We start from the raw sequence: 18,654 nt of genomic DNA on the forward strand, positions 1-18,654 counted from the left end.
TAATGCCATAATGCCTTTTAATTAATGTAAAAAGCCATATACTATAGGCTACGTTACATGTGCTTATATGGCTAGGTTTTTTTTCTATCCTGATTGTTGAGATATTGTGGTTTCCAACACTCAAAGCTGGGAATGAGTGGGCCTATGTCGTGAGTGTATGTTTTTCACATGTTCTGTGTCACTGTAACTTATCTGTGATAAAATACCATTTTACATTTGGGCTAATACATTTAATACTGTAAATGCTTTTAAACGCACGTTTATTCAAATATTAAATGTTTTCGTGTGAAAAAACATTGTTGGGCGGTTTTTAGAACGTGATTGGGTGGAAATCGCTCAACCAAATCTGGCAACACTGGATGTGATCTCAGACCTTTACCCATGTTTTTTTGAGCCTTCCAGTGTAAAGGCCCGGTCACACAGCACTCCGCGTCTATATCACGTACAAAAAGATACAAAAATCTGGTGGACGTGGTCGTAAGTGGTAATTTTTGGTCAATTTTGGCTTTGCCGTGCTTTGTACGGGGTATGGCCGTCGGCGGCTGTTTCACTGCTGCAGCACTGCCAAATCACGGGTAACCGCGGCTCAGCGTCGTTGGAAGAGCGGCTTGCTGCGCATATAAAAGCGGTAGGATATGTTGAGCCTGTATCAGTTGGTTCTGTTGGTGCTGGAGCATTAAGATGAGGACATCACAGCGTTGAGGGTTCATGTTCACCCCTTGACATCTAGACTGCAAGTGCCGAGGTCTCAGAAAATTACGGTATTTACATGCCGCAAATCAGAAGTGATGCAGAAGTGATTAGACAGTGATCAATCGAATTTAGAACTTGAGACGTCGTTTAACGGGCTTAGACAGTGCTATGTACGCGGAAAAATCCATTTCTCAGTGATAAGCCGCTAAACACACGCTATATCCCGTGATACCAACGCGTAACACCCGTCCGATGACCGTGCTCTGCCCGTGATAGACCGCCAAACTTTCGCGTCTTACCACGTCTCCCCAAGTTTTAATAACGGCCGGGACACCGATTATCACGTGTTTTTCACCTGTGTTGCACGTCTTTACCACGTGTGCCGGCCGTGGTTGTCCGCGGTCTAAAGTTTTGAGCAGTCCAAAACTTTTTGCCGCGTCCGACGCCGTTCCGATTTTCCCCTGCGTCCTGTCACGTCTGTATATCGACTGTAACACGTCTTAACTTCGACATCAACACGAACAATATCGTCTGCTTCACGGGAGAGCACTTTTTGACGGGTTTTGGCCGTGATAAAGCCGTAAAGCGCTGTGTGACCGGGCCTTAACATGTGATGGTACAGGGCCCAATTACCTCTGATATGTTGCGGCGGCCTAACCCAATCAGATCTACCAGATCGCAGCAGAAAAATTTACTGGTAAAACCTGTTGTTAAAACAAAGTGTGGTGAAGCAGCTTTTAGCTACTCTGCAGTGCAGCTATGGAACCAACTGCCAGAGGACATCAAAAATGCTCCTGCTGTTGGCAGCTTCAAATCTAGACTAAAGACCAAGCTGTTCTCAGATGCTTTCTGCTAACTGATAAATATCATCTTTACATGTCTTAAACTTTACTTAACTTTTACAGTCTCTGCATGTTTTAAACTTTATTCAACTTTTATTCTATTTTATTCTGCTGTTTTTTACTGAACTTTTATTTCATTTTATTTTATTTCTACTATTGTTTAATTCTTATTTTTTCTCTCTTCTTCCCCCTTTATTTTATGTAATTTTATTTTCTATTGTTTACTGTTTTGCCTTTACCTCTGTAAAGCACATTGAACTGCCACTGTGTATGAAATGCGCTATAGAAATAAACTTGCCTTGACAGGGAGGGAGAGACAGACAGACAGGAGATTGACAGGGAGGGAGGGACAGACAGACAGGAGACTGACTGACTGAGGGAGGGAGAGAGAGAGACAGGGGACTGACAGGGAGAGACAGACAGGAGACTGATGGAGGGAGGGAGAGAGACAGACAGGGAGGGAGAGACAGACAGACAGGAGACTGACAGGGAGAGAGGAGACTGAAGGGGGAAGGAGAGAGAGAGACAGGAGACTGAAGGGGGGAGGGAGAGAGAGAGAGAGAGAGACACACGAAGAGACAGACTGACAGGAAGGAGAGACAGACAGACGCACACATGGAGAGACAGGAGGAGAGGGACAGAGACTTACTTTTGGCCCCAGAACTCTGCACTGTGACTGTAAACTAGTAAAAACTCATTAACTTCATTTTCTGAAGACAGCAGATAGAGTGAACCCTCCTCCCTCCCTCTGTTTGACTACAGCGCCACCCAGAGTCTAAAACAGGAAGTGATTGTTGGGTCAAATCCCAACCCTCAGTGTTTCAGCTCTTCTTAAAACAGCTGTTTCCACATCTAAGGTAAAACATTTACATATTTAAAGGAGGTCCGGGTTCGAGCCCCGTGGCCGGTGAGGGCCTTTCTGTGCGGAGTTTGCATGTTCTCCCCGTGTCTGCGTGGGTTTCCTCCAGGTGCTCCGGTTTCCCCCACAGTCCAAAGACATGCAGGTTAGGTTAACTGGTGACTCTAAATTGAGCGTAGGTGTGAATGTGAGTGTGAATGGTTGTCTGTGTCTATGTGTCAGCCCTGTGATGACCTTGAAATTGTACAAGAATAAGTAATGGGGTGGAGCGAAACGCCCCGCTTGGCAAATTTCTTTTCTTGTTAAAGAATGAATTACATGTAAACTGGACAGAGTTCAGGTTTGGTTTATATTTCTGCATCTCTCAGTCAATCAAAACTTAGGATTAAAAACTCGACACACATTTACCTTTTATTTGCAGTAAAGCTCCACATCACTAACCCACCGTAACGAGCAGGAGTTACTCAGTAACGGAGACGAGTCCATCCAGAGACACAGGGTTATAAAGAGCACGGTGGAAACCAGCCAGACTGGTGCGGGCTTCATTCCAGATCGAAGTCTAGAACGAGGACCTGCAGTTGTTCTGTGTTCCGGATTTAAGACGTGTATCTGAAATGGACCACGTGTCCTCCGATAGTGCGCATTTACACTAAAGCCGACTGTGTTGGATGTGCAGCTGGAGCTCCTCTGTGCCTCCACATGAAATATTTGTATTCAAAAAGAACCACACAGTCCACTGGAGCCTTTTCGAAAGCCAGGTTTATTTGTATAATACCACCAGTTTACAACTCGAGTCTCTGGAGATCATTCAGAGTTGCAGGGAAAAGAAATAAAAAAATTAGCATAGATATATATATATTTTTTAAATCATTTCCTTATGTCAAGAGTGAGAGCCTCGTTAGCTATTCGTAGATCAACAGTAATAATAAATTCCTCTCACTTCCCAGCAGTGTGAGCGAGTAAGATGAAGCCGGGCACATCGCTACACCATGAACTACACCATGCTGACATACCAGTTAAAAAACAAAAAAAAAACCAAACCAAAATGAAGCGAGTGCTCGGGGAGTGAATACAGTGTGCCGAGAGAGAATAATGTGCCCTCCACCCCAGCTTCACACACACGTCAGCGAAGAGGAGAAGTCTGAGGACGTGACTTTAAGGCTTACGAGTGCACAGTGGCTTATCTACGAGTGAACGAGTGTGAGAGAGAGAGTGTGTGTGTGTGCGCGCGTCCTCTGCCTCGTTCCTTCAGTGGTGTTTATTATAAATCACTATATTGCTCAGTGTATACTCTTATTGCCGTTTATTACAGTGCACATCTCTAATATTCTCAGTGCTCGTTCGAGAAAAAGCACGAGTTCCATGGAAGATCGTCAGAGTGTGTGGGGAGAGAGAGAGAGAATGCAGCAGTTATCATAAACGAGTCGTATACTTTCATCCTTACACCGTTATAAAAACTTCAGAATAAAATACATTTCTATAGAGAATGTCACCTACGTTTTCTTTCGTTCTCTTTCTTTTTGGTCCCTTTCCAACAGGTTTTTTTTTTTCTTCTTCACTTCTATTTCAAACTTCTTCACTCTCGTGATTTCGATTAGAAAAATAGATCGAGACACAAGCCTACGAGAAGAGGAACGGCTCCTTACAAAAATATGATCCCCCGTCTTCAAAATCCCGGTGAATACACACAAAAAAAAGAAAAAAAAAAAAAAGATCATTTGGTCCTCGGATGAGTGACTGGACTGGAGTACTGATTGTCAGAGTTGCAGCGTGTGTGTGGTGAGAGAGAAATGGCACTAAAATTAATTCTGAATCCCAGTAGACAGCGTGGTCTATTATATGTATGTATGTTTATGAAAGAGAGAGAGAGAGAGCGCGCTGTGGTTCATCACTACAGCCAGCAGATGGCACTGTTCTCTTCTGTTCACTCTGGTTTGGGTTCAGGAGTTTCACTCTTGGCTTCAGGCTCCTCGTCGCTTTCGACGCCTGTGCGGGTGACGATACGGCGCATGGTGTAGGGTAGATCTCCACGTCTACACACACAGAGAGAGAGAGAGAGAGAGAGAGTGTGTGAGTGAGTGAGTGAGTGGGACAGCCTAAATATCTACTCCATCATAACCAAGACATCAGACATCTTAAAGCGGCGGTCTGTAAGTTTTACGAATGATTCTACGTTAATCAGATCATTCTGAAGATACTTTACATAAACCGTCATTCACAGTAACTAAAAAAAAAAAAAAAAAAAAATCTGCCCACTTCCTCCATTTCTGACTTCTGAGCAAAAATTTTTCTGGCCCTGAAATGTTATTGTTCCATTTCCCAACCGGACTTGACTATATTCCTATAACAGCACAACCCTGAGCGTTTTATTTCTTTCACACAGCGGCAATTTGATTTTAAAAATTACCATTTACGAATGATTAAAGAACACCACATCAGACTTTTTATCCTTTTACAGTTACATTTTATTAAAATGTTATGGAACGTTATATTCAAAACACGTTACGTTACAGGTATTTAGCAGACGCTATTATCCAGAGTGATGTACAACAGGACCCTGGCACACCCCGCCCAGGGAGCAGATGCCTTGCTCAAAGGCACTTCATCTATTCCTACTGGTCCAGGGATTCGAACCAGCGACCTTTTGGTCCCAAAGCTACTTCTCTAACCTGTAGCCTGTCTTTATCCTGTCCATCTTGAGAATTCTTTTTTTAAACTGTTCTGGAGAAACTCCTCTTAGCCCAAGAGCATTAGCTCAAAATTGAGTCCAACCCGGAACAAATTAGTAACAAGCTGAATTTTTCAGAACATGTTCAGAATACCCTTAGGAATAACATACTAAAAGTCCCCGGGAATCCACCTTGTGCTCTCTGAGAAATTCAAGATGGCGTCCAGAATGGCCGCCGATTGGAGATTTTTCAATATCTCAGGGATAAAACATAATATAAACGCAATTAAAATGTTAAATTATATGTTCTCTCATACAAGCAATGCAAATTCACCATTGTCACACTGTTAAAATTAAAATTAACCAAGATTACAAGGTCATTAATGTGGAAATTACATGGAATTTGATGGTTGACATGATTGACAGATTAGCTTAGTAGGCTACCTACATACATGAACATAATGTAAGACAACAATTAGACATCAATTTCCTTAATATTTAGTGCATCTTTAAGCTTTGATAAAATATTCAAGGGAAATTAAATTTGAGAACTCTATCTTCTAAAACTACAATGGCAAGCTGTTTCAGTACACTTCAACATTCCGGCGACTTTCATGACAAAAAGGTCTGCCTCAATAAAAGCTCTTGCTTATAAACAATGAGTAGACTTAAACACTTCTCAGTGCCTCAGTTGTAATGCTTGGACCTTTGTTGTACCATCAATGAAGTAGGGAATTTATGGCCCTTTTCCACTACCCTTTTTCAGCTCGCTTCAGCCCGACACGGCTCGCGTTTCGACTACCAAAGAACAGCACGACTCCGCTTGCTTCAGCCCTGCTTAGCCCCTAAAACTCGCACCGTTTTGGAGTGGGGCTGAAGCGAGCCAAACCGTGCCGAGTGAGGCTGGGGGCGTGAGCAGACACTCCCCTGTGCACTGATTGGTGAGGAGGCGTGTCCTCACACGCCCACACACGCCCCGCGAGCGCGCTGGGATCTGTAAACACCGGAAGGAGAATTATGAGAATTTCTGAAGCCTTATGCGCCTCGCCTCATCTATACGCTCTTGCCAGTATCTGTTGGCGTTGTCGGTGACAACAAGCCACAGCACCAAGACCAGCAACACTAACGACTCCATGTCCTCCATGTTTATTGTTTACTATTCGGGTCGTGAGACTACCGCTTAAAAGATCACTGATGTCACTGTTTGCGCTGCTTAACGACATCACGTGACGTCCACGCACTTTCGCTAACTCCACCCAATGTGTCCACCCACTTCCAGCCAGCACGGTTCAGCGCGGTTGTAGTCGAAATGCAACTCCAACAGCCCCGCTCAGCTCGACTCAGCACGGCACGGCTCAGCCCGACTCAGCCGCGTTTGTAGTGGAAAAGCGGCATTATTCAAGCTTGTTTAAGGGTGGAAAAAAATTAATCTGAGTTTCTAGCGCCAGCCTTTACTACTAGCAATGCCAGTGTGTTCGGACAAAAAAAATGACTAAACTCAGCATGACCTTTTAAAAATGACTGAACTCAGCATGACCTTTTAACATGCCATTTTTCATTTTACACCACCAATTTACTTTAATTAATATTAATGAAAATAAGTGCTCCAACCCCTAGTAATTGTGTTTGTTGTTTTGTGAACAGAATAGGATGATACGGAGTGAACGAGTAACCAATGGATCCACACTCTATAATCGGTAGTGTACATTAAATAGCACATGTATAGATTTACAATTATAAGTCTGTAATTATTAGTCCTAAACATTAAGAACTGAAGCCATTTCAAAAACATACGAGATATCTTCATGATACCATAACGATTATTTTGTCATAACAGTCCATTGTTATTTCTTCTTGGATGTGAATTTATGGGCCAGGGCGTTTCAAGATTGATACTTGATTCAAGGATCGGACTGGATGAAACCTACACACATTCATAGTACTGTGCACGTTCATAAATGTGAACTGGTGAAGTGCCAAAAATATGACAATCTAACCAGACATGGCAAGCGAACACATTATACACAAGTATACTGTTATAATAATGTGTACATTGTTATTATATAATGTTAATACACAATGTAATTAATACACACATGTTGGAATTTACTCTCCTACCCTACAAAACATATATTCTGACCTTTTAATTGCATTAATATTTTGTTTTGGGCCTGAGATATGGGCAGATCTCCATTTGGTGGCCATTTTGGACGCCATCTTGAATTTCTCAGAGAGCACAAGGGGGATTTCCGGGGACTTTTAGTATGTTATTCCTAAAGGTATTCTGAAATTTTCAGCTTGTTACTAATTTGTACCGGGTATAACCCTATTACTCCTGGACTATCTGTCCTGAAGACTTTACAAAGCTCTGGCACTGGAGACTCCTTCCATAATCATGAAGATATGTAATGTAAAGCTGTGATGTGCTCTACTGTCAGAGCTGCTGTTAAAGAAAATTAAATCAACACTTTGACCAATCAGAATCCAGAACTCAGTTGCAATGCGCTGCTGGCAGTTAAATTAGCAAGTCGAGTATTAGCGACTAAAAAAAAAAAAAAAAAAAAAAAAAAAACCCCACCCCCGTTTGTCATTTTGACTCGTTTGGAAAAGGAAAGTAAAATCAAATCGAACCTTAGCGTTTGGGACACAGCCAGCGTGCGAGTTTGAGACGAAGCCTTACCGGAGCTTGCTCTTGAGTGAGGAGACCTCGCGGTTCATGGCGTCGGCCGACTCGGTGGCGTCTTCCAGCTCTCTCTGCAGTTTCCTGCGGTTGGCGTTGGCTCTCTGCGCCTCCTCCTCGGCCTCCTCCAACTGCCTCTTCAGCTGCTTCATACGGCTGTTCAGCTTCTCCACCTGCAGCAGGACGAAGCGCTGCTCGTGAGCCACACAGCTGATGTTTAACGCAACGGTTATTCGCACACTCGCACTAATAACGTCCTCAGTATGTGAAGTGTGTGAGATCTACAGGGTCCGACCTGGTCTTTGTACTGGTCAGCGTTACGTCTCTCATCATCCACCTGCAGAACCACTTCCTTCAGCTTCTTTTCTGAACGACGCACCATTTTGGTGGCTGTCTGCCTCTCTCTAAACACACGTTATAAAGTACAAAAAGAAAAAAAAAAAAAAGCTCGTTAGCCACAGCTAGCGCTCGGTCATTAGGAAATTCTTGGGTCATGTGATTATCTGACCTGGTCTCCATATCCAGCTGCTCTTCGAGCTGTGCGATTTTGGCCTCCAGGGCGGCGATAGAGGCCTTGTATTTGCTCTTCACCGCTCCTTCCAGCTCGGTCAGCTTCAGCTTCAGCTCCTTGTTCTGGCGCTCGAACTGTGAGCGCGCCCCCTCCAGGCGCTGGGTGGTGCTGCGCTCGGCCGTCAGCTCCACGTTGATCTGGTCCGTCTGAGAGAGACAAAGCGAGATGGAGGGCGAGTCAGTGACTGAAGAATGGATTGAGGTTGAGAAGACAGGGCTCACACTACAGAAAACCGTTTTTAAACATCCAAAACGGCTGCCAGGTTCTCTACAGATGGACACACTGATCGGATCAGGTGAAGCTGAGAATCGGCGGCTCACCTGCAGCATGGTTCTCTTGAGGCGATCGTTGACCAGCTCCGTGTTGTTCTGTTCCTCCTCGAGCTCCTCCTCCAGCTGAGCGATACGAGCCTCCAGCCGCCGCTTCTCCTCCAACGTCAGAGCGCTGAGAGAGAGAGAAAGAGACACACAAACATTTCTTTATTACCAGATCACGCCTTACACAGCTCCTCTAACTGGGTTTGTGTCACTTCTCACACACTCAGACCTTCATCAGGCAGAAATTATACAAGCAGAGAAGTGTAGATCATAACACACTGAATGAAACAGACTCAAAAGTTTTACAGATAACGTTTCCACGCCTGTGTGCGCACGCATATACGCTTACTTCTTGCTGTTCTGGTTGTTGAGCTCGTCCTGGAGCTCGTCTCTCTCCTGCTGAGCCTGTCTCTTTGCCCGCTCTGCCGCAGCCAGCTCCTACACACACAGAGAATGTGTATTTTTGTTTGTTTTTTGTGCACGCGTGCGTGCGTGTGTGAGAAAGATTGCGTACCTCCTGCAGTTGGATCATGTCTGCCTCCATGCTCTTGACCTTCTTCTCATTCTCTTTGCTCTGTGCCAGAATCTCTTCTCTGGAGAGACGCGTGTCATCCAGCTCCCGCAGCAGGTCCTTCATCTGAGCCTACACACACACACACGACCTCCATCCATCAATTATCTGTACAGGGTCACAGGTGAGCTGGATCCTATCCCAGCTGACTCTGGGTGAGAGGCGGGGTTCACTCTGGACAAGTCGCCAGATCATCGCAGGACTGACACATCAAGACAACCATTCATTCACATTCACACCTACGGTCAATTTAGAGTCACCAATGATCCTAACCTGCATGTCTTTGGACTGTGGGGGAAACCGGAGCACCCGGAGGAAACCCACGCGGACACGGGGAGAACATGCAAACTCCACACAGATAAACCCCCATCAGCAGCTGGGATCGAACCCAGAATCTTTTTGCTCTGAGGTGACAATGCGAACCACTACACCACCGTGCCGCCCTCACCCAAGACCCGATACGGCTAAATACAAGAGCTGTAGGAAATATTCCTGTACAACTGGCTATAAATATACACTACCGTTCAAAAGTTTGGGGTCACCCAGACAATTTTGTGTTTTCCATGAAGTGTCACACTTTTATTTACCACCATAAGTTGTAAAATGAATAGAAAATATAGTCAAGACATTTTTCTGGCCATTTTGAGCATTTAATCGACCCCACAAATGTGATGCTCCAGAAACTCAATCTGCTCAAAGGAAGGTCAGTTTTGGGCAATTCCATGTAAATGTCAACCTCACCATGCAAAAATAAAGCAACATGTAATACATCAAAACCACTCCCAGAGACATCACCTAGGCCTGTATTTTACAGATGTGAATAAGTGGAACCAATTTGTAACCAACCTAATATGTCACTGTCAGTCTTTCTTTCTTATAATGTAAACCCCAAGCTAAAATCAACTTTGATCATGTACAATTCTATATTATTGCCACAAGCCACAGAAATGTATGCTAAAATCCACAAAACAGCAAAACAATAGCCATCCTAAATATTATTTAAGAACTTTGATAGTTTTAGCTGATATTTAGAGAGTTTTTCAAAGGGTTATGGTGGTTAAATTGCTGATTTTCTAAACATATGCCATGTCTATTTCAGACGCGTCACATCCATAACGGAATTATGTCACATCCATAACGCTGATTTTTTCTTCCTAGATTCTGCTTGAAATAGAAAATATTTTAAACAAAGGCTTTTTTTATTTTCAGCTAAGACTCCTTTATTAAATGCATGCCTGCATTTGGATATTATGTTTGCAATTTCACAGAGTTTGATGAATATGTGTAGTCACCCTGGAAATGGGGTATTTTTTCCGTCACATTCATAACGCATGTCTTTTTTGGCATTTTCTAGAGTTCTAAATGTACTATGGGAATTCTTTTTTTCCCATGACTTCTCCAATATGAGAGGTCTTAAAAATATACAACAAATTTTAAAATACTGGAAAGGAATAAAAATTAACTAGGTCAGTTGTTGCCATTTTGAGTCCAAATGTCACATCCATAACACTGGAATTGCTCTTTTATAGCTTCTCTAAAGAGCTCAACTGTTTTCAGCTGTGCTAACATGATTGTACAAGGGTTTTCTAATCATCCATTAGCCTTCTGAGGCAATGAGCAAACACATTGTACCATTAGAACACTGGAGTGAGAGTTGCTGGAAATGGGCCTCTATACACCTATGGAGATATTGCACCAAAAACCAGACATTTGCAGCTAGAATAGTCATTTACCACATTAGCAATGTATAGAGTGCATTTCTGATTAGTTTAAAGTGATCTTCATTGAAAAGAACAGTGCTTTTCTTTCAAAAATAAGGACGTTTCAAAGTGACCCCAGACTTTTGAACGGTAGTGTAGATATGAAAGTTCTTGGACAGCACACTGATTCACTTTGTGTCCTTTCCTTTCAAAGCTCTCTTCTCCTGGCACTTGGCTCTTCTTTGGTTGTCTTCCTTTCCGCATAAGTGCACTTCTGCCATTCCAGTCTCTCCGGTACAGTGTCCTTCCACTGCATCTCTGCATCCAAGAAATGAGCGACCAATCCTTCTAGAACCTTCTGCCAGTTCACCACAAAACAGTGCTTTGCTTAGGCCAGGGGTCGGCAACCTTTAGCATTAAAAGAGCCATTTGGGCCCGTTTCCCACCAAATTAAAAGCCACTCTGAGCCACAAAACCTACTTGACCACGAAATTGAAGGTAACACACCATATATAGCTTCCTTAAAAGTTGTGCTTCATATATGAACTATAGTGTGTTGCTTTTATGAAATTAATAAACTAGAAACAGAAAACTGACTTATTTTCCATTTTTAACAATGCAAAACACCAAATCCTTTTGAACTCCGAAAAAAAAAAAACCCCTGGCATTTAAAGCTTTTTTCAACTAAAATATTCAATGCAGGCCTGTTTGAGTCCTTCCCTTATTTGAGGATTTTTCTTCCCTAAACTTCCAAGAAATTTTCACGCGCCGACATTGTAAAAATCATACAGCTGCAGCATGAAGAGCAAACAAGAAGTCCCAGTTTGTGTTATTTTGATTGTTTATTTCAGTCCCTTAATTTCCTCACGTGGCGTACACGTGGTTAACGGGATTTCTGCGCCTGAGCTTCACTGCACAGCGTATCTGGATCAGGGTTGTACCGCAAGACGTCACTTTGATTTTCAGGCAGGATTGCAAGCCCTCATCTGTGAGGCGCGAGCGAGGTTTACTTTTGATGTAGCTCATGATGGGTGGGGGGGATGGGGGGGAAGCCTGCTCACACAAGTACTTGGCTCCAAAGATCGACAGGACGCCAAATGCATACTTTTTCGTGCAAGTGTCGAGAATGGCATTCCATGCATCAAGCACAAGTTTGTCTGGTTTGGGAAGGTTTCCAATGTCACTCCATTTGTGATTCTGAGCAAGAATGGCCTTCTGACGAGCAACATCTTCAAGATCAGCTGCCAAGTAGAGGTCTGCGCGGGACAGAATTTTCAGTCCCGCTCCCGCAAAGAATTATGATTTTCAGTCCCGCTCCCACCTGCCATATTTTGTCCCGCTCCCACGCGCAAATCCCGCATGATGCAGACGTTCGCGTTATTTCTCACGAAAGTTCTTGTCATTGGCTTGGGGAATTAAACATGCTGAGCTTAGCTGAGCTCTCCACTGACCGATCCTTCACCTTGCGCACGTAGCGAGGGTGCGCGTTGCCAGGCGGCATGCGCAGCTGAGGCTTTACAGAGATACCCATTGTGAGCTTCACTAGAGGAGCTCTGCTCTCCTGGAGATCTCAAACATGGAAGAGCGGAAAGGAATCGGAAACATACGCGAGATTAGACCACTGTGGCAGCAGGGGCATGGCCAAGCAGCAGTCTGTGAATGGAGGGCGGGGTCGGGGAAGGTAAGTGGCTAGGTCATTACACCTAATGTCAATTTGTGTGTGCGTGTTTGTTTGTTGCAGGGATGGAGTATAAAGGGAGGGGGAGAGAAGAGGGATTCGCTCCCCCGCCACAACACATGTGAGTGAATGAGTGAAAGAAAAAGTTGAAAAGCTCAATAAAGCGAGTGGGTGTGAACACGAACTCTCGCCTGCCGTGCTTCTGTGCTCCACCCACATCGGGGATTACTACAGTGGTGCTGAAACCCGGGACACACACCACTCACTTTATTGAGCTTTTCAGCTTTCTTTCACTCGTTCACTCACTCACACGTGTTGTGGTCGGGGAGCGAATCCCTCTATCCTCTCCCCCTCCCTTTATACTCTATCCCTGCAAACAAACACACAAATTGACATCAGGTGTAATGACCTAGCCACTTACCTTCCCCGACCCCGCCCTCCATTCACAGACTGCTGCTTGGCCACGCCCCCGCTACCACATCTGCAAATTTAGGCATCTTAAAATGTTATTAATGCAAATAAAATATCCAGCACAAATTATATATATGATAGACATAAATTAATAATTTATAAATTTTATTTGAAACACTTTTAGTTAGCGGGACTGCAGCTTATCACCTCTCCCACCCGCATTGTGCACTCCCCCTCCCGCCCGCAATGAGCTTTCAAAATTTGTCCCGCGCCACACTGCTTTGCGTCGGGTCCCGCGGGACTCCCGCGGGAGTGCAGGGCTCTACTGCCAAGCTTCTGAACTTAGACACCCAGACGTCTTTGTCGGCCAGTTCAAGCTCAAGATCGGGCGGACTTGCTGCCGTAAACGCAGTCATGTTCAACAGCGATGGATCGACATGCAGAGGGGTGATGGGGAAGGATCAGGTGATCTCTCAGAACCTATCCTGAAACGCAGTTTGCATTGCGATGATGGCACAAATAAAATCCTCAATTTATCTGATTGTGTGCTTCTTTGAACTCTCTCAAAGAAGGGAAGTGAAGCAGCGTACCTCTCTGCACATCTCTGACAAACACCGCCATCTTGCGCTCAAACGCCAAAACCTCTAGCATCTGCAGGGCTGTTTTTCCTTTCCCCTGCAGACTTTTGTTCAGCGTGTTAAGGTGCGCCGTCACATCCACCATGAAGTGCAGCTTTTCCAAACCAACCTGGCTGATCCAGCTCAGGAAAGGTGATTTCCAGAAAAAAAAAAAAAAAAAAAGTTTTTATGTGCCCCAGACAAACCGTTTCAGTACCTCCCCTCAGGACAGACACCGGACTCTGTCGTGCACATGCGCTCTCAACTTCATCTAATAATGAATGGAACTGTCAGTGGTTTAATCCTTGTGCCATTATTTTGTTCACTATCTGAATGACAAGATTCATAACTTCTGTGCAGTCCGGAGGGAAATGTTGGAACGCACAATGCCTCTTGATGCAGGATGCGGCGAAACGTCAGCAGCTTTTTATCCAGCGACTTCTGAAGTAAACTCGCAAACCCCCGCTGTGCTCCGGTCATACTTGGTGCCTCATCGGTAGCCACGGACGCCAGGTGGGTTGTGTTTATTTCTTTGGTTTTTAAACAATCCAGCACAGCTTCACAGATGTCCTCCCCCCCGCGTCTGGCCTTTGAGCGGTGTTACCTCACTGATTTCTTCCTGTGGCCCAGCAGAGTTCACATATCTGCAGAACAGCACTATTAGCTCAATATCGCTGACATCTTTTGACTCATCACAGGCAAGCTGGAGCTGAATTAATGCCCGTGATTTGTTGACTGGCGATGTTTGCTGCCATTTTAAATGGTCCTGTCCTTGAAGAGAGAGGCATATCTTTAATTTTCTGAATAATTTCACTCATTTTTGAAGTCTGAGAATAGATGTTCTGATATCTTTATGGATGATTCTTTTATATAGTCTCCATCTGGGAACGGCTTGCCGTGCCAGGCTCTCTCTTGGGCTGCCACAAAACTAGCAGAAGTCCTTGAATTCGCAGAGTTCATCCACGACTTGAAAATAGTTTTGCTCTGATCAGCTTTCCGAAATTGCTCTTCTTCGCTCATCTCCAACTGGATATTTTCCAGCAGTGTGTTTATTCTGGAAGTGTCTTTCAAACTTGGATTTCTCTCACCGCATATTAGGTGAGAAACCAATTTTGTCAGCAGTGAAAGCAAATTAATCTGTCCACGACGCATTAAACGTTCCATTTTCGTCAGAAACTTTTCTCTTCTTAGATTTATCCATTGCTAGCTTACCGGGGTCAAAACAAGTCACTTTGTTACGACACGTCACCCCGGGGTGTCTGGCTCACCCCGCCTCAAAGCTGACGGTCGCCTGAACTCGCCGGGAACCTTCACCGGCTCGTAACAGCAGACTCAAACGAGTTCTGATAACCCGTGGGTGGGTCTTGCTAACTCCCGCCACGTAGCACATCTGTACAGCTGAGGGGTAGGTGGCAGACTAAGGGAGCGCGGGGCGACCACCACACCGTTCCCTCCTGACACCACACTCGGGCGGCGCGCACAGGTCTTACACCACCACACAGCCGATTCAAACTGCATTTCGTAACAACTTGTCTGGCGGCAACAGGTGTCGCATACAGGACGTGACTCATATTTTGATCGACAAAATATTAAAACAAATTTTATTTTAATGTCACAAGAACACCTCAAAAGACATAACTTACAATGAAAAAAACCCTAAAGAAATAAAATAAAAATCAATTTAAATTAAGTGGCCATTAGTTATTCACATTCCCCCCCCAAAACGAGCTCGCCCTCTCAAAGCCACGGGAGCCACAGCAGAGGGATGAAAGAGCCACGGGTTGCCGACCGCTGGCTTAGACTGACCGGCCATCTGGCAAACACGCAACATGTCCCACCCAATGCAGTCTGTTTCTGATAAGGACGTTTTCAACGTCTCCAAATTTAGCACGTTCTAGAACTTGATTTGTAACGCAATATGGTCATCCCATTTAATCTTGAGAATGGATCCAAGATGCCGTTACTGGATGGTTCTGAGATTTTTGATTTGCTGATGGTATAAAGTCCAAGTTTCACTTCTGTACACCATCACTGGAATAACACACTGGTTGTACACATTAAGACTGGTTTCTGTTGTTACACACACACAAGCCAAACAGAAGAGCAAATCACACCTGATAGAAGAACCAGAGCTGATGGCAAGAACCTTCAAGGTCAAGAGTAAAGCTGTTGGCTTTTGGTGCAAACTGTTACCCTCACTCAGGATCTTTCTACTTTCTTACCATTATTCTAACGTTTTTAGGACGCTATTCCTCCCTCAGTTTTCAACCAATCACCACCAAACTCCACATGAAGAATACCTCTGGGCTGAATTAAGTTGCTATGACTTTTGGTACTGATCTGGATCACTGAACTGGAATGAGCCATGAAAAACAGGATTTTTCTCAAATCACTTAATTGTCAAGTTTCATGATTTTTTTTTTCAATCAGGTTTTTTTTTGGGGTTCAGGGCGGCAGGGCGCAACGTTTCCTCACCAAGTGTCATTCTCCATCTCTCACTGTTCCGGATCTATAGGGTACAGTGACCAGACTTCCCAATTTGTAACAACTAGCAGAAATTACTGTGACTTTACTCACAGTCTCTATCTAGTTATTATTATGTGTGTGATGTCAGAGTTTGACTCGATGATGTTCACCTGCAGTTTCTTGAGCTGTTTCAGAGCATCGTCTCGGTTCTTGTTGGCCAGGTCGATGGCTGCCTCCAGCTCCTTCAGGTCCAGCTCCATCTTCTTACGCGCTGCCACGGCAACAGAGCGCTGCTTCCTCTCGTCTTCCAGCTCCATCTCCATCTCGCGCACCTAACAGCAGAGAGTACGTTACCCACAATGCACCACACACACCTGTCATAACCCATCACCATCAGTGGTGTGTTTGGTGAGCGTGTACCTGTTTGATGAGCTGCCTCTTCTTCTCCTCTCCCATCTCGTCTCGGCCGGCCAGGTCTCTCTCGTGCTGAGCCTTCATGGCCTGCATGTTAACCTCCAGTCTCAGCTTGGCGTCCTCGGTGGCCTGCAGCTCGTCCTCCAGCTCCTCCAGCTGTGTGCGCATCTCCTCCAGCTGCTGCTCCATGCCACGCTTCGACTTCTCCAGCTCGTGCACCTGAGGGGAGGGACGAGGGAGACGGAGCCTCTGTGACCTGACTGAGTTTATTAAGTTACGGTCAGATATAACCGGTACACCATCATCTGGATCTTACGCTCTTGCCGACGTCATCCTTGGAGGAGACGAGGTCCTCCATCTCCATCCGGAGCGACTTGTTGGTTCGGTCCAGTTCGTTCTTCATGTCCGATATGGTCTCGAGTTCACGGGTCAGAGCGAGAGCACGCGTCTCCTTCTCACGAGCCTCGGCTTCAGCCCGGTCACGCTCCTCAGCATAGCGCGCAGAGATGGCCTTCTCCTCCGCCAACATCTACACACACACACAGGTAGGATACATCAAAATATGAATCTTCCTCTTTCTCCATCTCTGCCTTTTTAAATCTCCATCAATCTTCCTTTCTCTCTGTCTCTCCCGTCTCCTGTCTCTGCGTCTGTCTCCCCTCCCCCTCAGTCCATCCCATCCCTCCCCCTCACCTAAAAATCATTCCGAACGTTAAGTAAAACACATCAGGACTAATCAATCATAGAGATGATGAGCCAGCTGTTCAGAAACTGGTGTAAAGTGAAGAATGGAGAAGTCTTGGACTTCTCTCACACACCTGGTCAAACTTCTTCTGCTTCTTCTCCAGGTTGGATACGATCTGCCTCAGATGGTCCTGGTCCACCAGCAGGTCGTCCAGCTCCTGCTGCAGGCGAGTCTTGGTCTTGTCCAGTTTGTCGTAGGCCAGGTTCTTCTCTTCCAAACGCTGACCGACAGCCTCCAGGTCGCGCTGCAGACGCTTCTTCCCTTCCTCTGCACTCTCCAGAGAACCTGCCTCCTGCTCTATCTTCTTCTTCATGTCAGCCAGCTGGAGACACGGAACAAGTTCATGTTAAACCTTCACCAGGGGCCCGGGTTTATTTACAGGATGGGGATTTCATTTAAACATCACCTGCACGACCAAAAGCCTTCACAAGCAGCAATGAGCAGGTAATCAGGGCCAGTTTTAATATTTATATATTAGCGTTCGGAGTTTTAGTGAAGTGTAAATTCCGTGCGCGTGTGTACCTGGCTCTGAGCTACGATCAACTGTTTCTCGACGTTCCTCTTGGCCTCCTCCTCTTCCTCCAGCTGTTCTCTCAGGCTGTTCTGTTCATCCTCCAGCTGCCTCATCTTTGTGCCGATAGACAGTTTCTGACGAGTTTCCTCCTGGAGCAGCTCCTACACACACACACACACAGTTACAAACCTCACTGGAGACACATTTGCATTTCCTCCTCAAATGACAGACTCAGGATGAAAACAGAAGTGCGGTGAACAGGTAAAGGAGTGTGAGTGAGTGAGAGAGAGAGAACCCATACCTGGACATCCTGCAGTTGAGACTCCACAGCTGAGCAGTCTTTGGTTGCTTTGATGGATTTTCCTTCCACTTCACTCAGCACGCAGTTGACGTTATCGAGCTCCGTCTACAGAAAACACCGACAGCAGATCAGCGCGGGTTAAAACTCATCACTGACTGACGAAATTTTTAAAAGAAAAAGGCTAAAATTTAAATGCATGGCTCTGGCTGGGAACATTTCACTAAGTTAATAGCGTCCATGAAGGTGAAGGTCTTCTGCCCTGTTTCAGGATCTAATTAATAATCGTGTGTGAGACACAGACAGGCTGTGAGCGCCGTGTACCTGTAGCTTGGACACTTTCTCCACCAGCTCCGTTCTCTGCTTCTCGCTCTCCGCGTGTTTGATCTGCAGCTCCTGCACCTGAGCCTCGGCCTTCTTCCTGCGGTGCTCCGACTCGCCCTTACCCTGCATCAGCGCCTGCAGCTCGATCTGCAGCTCGTTACGCTCAGACTCCAGACTCTGCTTCATCTTCTCCACTGATGCTTTGTTCTACACACACAGAGAGCGGCTAGGAATAATCAGTGCGCGTGTGTGTGTGAACAGAAATCTCTGCATACATTTCATCTAT

General features: G+C 45.2%; 1 protein-coding gene across 3 annotated transcripts in view; it reads right to left on the bottom strand.

Annotated features, from left to right (window-relative positions):
* Nucleotides 1-3,135: 3,135 nt before the first annotated feature.
* The window catches only part of LOC132870641 (myosin-9-like), an 88,836-nt gene continuing 73,317 nt past the window's right edge, over nucleotides 3,136-18,654 (bottom strand). For all 3 annotated transcript variants that reach the window (XM_060904389.1, XM_060904390.1, XM_060904388.1), the window contains 14 exons: nucleotides 18,369-18,575; nucleotides 18,048-18,152; nucleotides 17,755-17,907; nucleotides 17,306-17,554; nucleotides 16,804-17,016; nucleotides 16,494-16,706; nucleotides 16,244-16,405; nucleotides 9,145-9,273; nucleotides 8,980-9,068; nucleotides 8,634-8,757; nucleotides 8,251-8,459; nucleotides 8,038-8,146; nucleotides 7,743-7,915; nucleotides 3,136-4,427 (listed from right to left, as the gene is read on the bottom strand). In XM_060904389.1, the coding sequence (XP_060760372.1) occupies nucleotides 4,319-4,427; nucleotides 7,743-7,915; nucleotides 8,038-8,146; nucleotides 8,251-8,459; nucleotides 8,634-8,757; nucleotides 8,980-9,068; nucleotides 9,145-9,273; nucleotides 16,244-16,405; nucleotides 16,494-16,706; nucleotides 16,804-17,016; nucleotides 17,306-17,554; nucleotides 17,755-17,907; nucleotides 18,048-18,152; nucleotides 18,369-18,575 (2,244 nt within the window). In that variant the 3' untranslated portion in view covers nucleotides 3,136-4,318. The remainder of the gene's footprint in view (nucleotides 4,428-7,742; nucleotides 7,916-8,037; nucleotides 8,147-8,250; nucleotides 8,460-8,633; nucleotides 8,758-8,979; nucleotides 9,069-9,144; nucleotides 9,274-16,243; nucleotides 16,406-16,493; nucleotides 16,707-16,803; nucleotides 17,017-17,305; nucleotides 17,555-17,754; nucleotides 17,908-18,047; nucleotides 18,153-18,368; nucleotides 18,576-18,654) is intronic.

The sequence above is a fragment of the Neoarius graeffei genome, chromosome 22 (genome assembly GCF_027579695.1).
Source record: "Neoarius graeffei isolate fNeoGra1 chromosome 22, fNeoGra1.pri, whole genome shotgun sequence".
NCBI classification, from domain to species: Eukaryota; Metazoa; Chordata; class Actinopteri; order Siluriformes; family Ariidae; genus Neoarius; species Neoarius graeffei.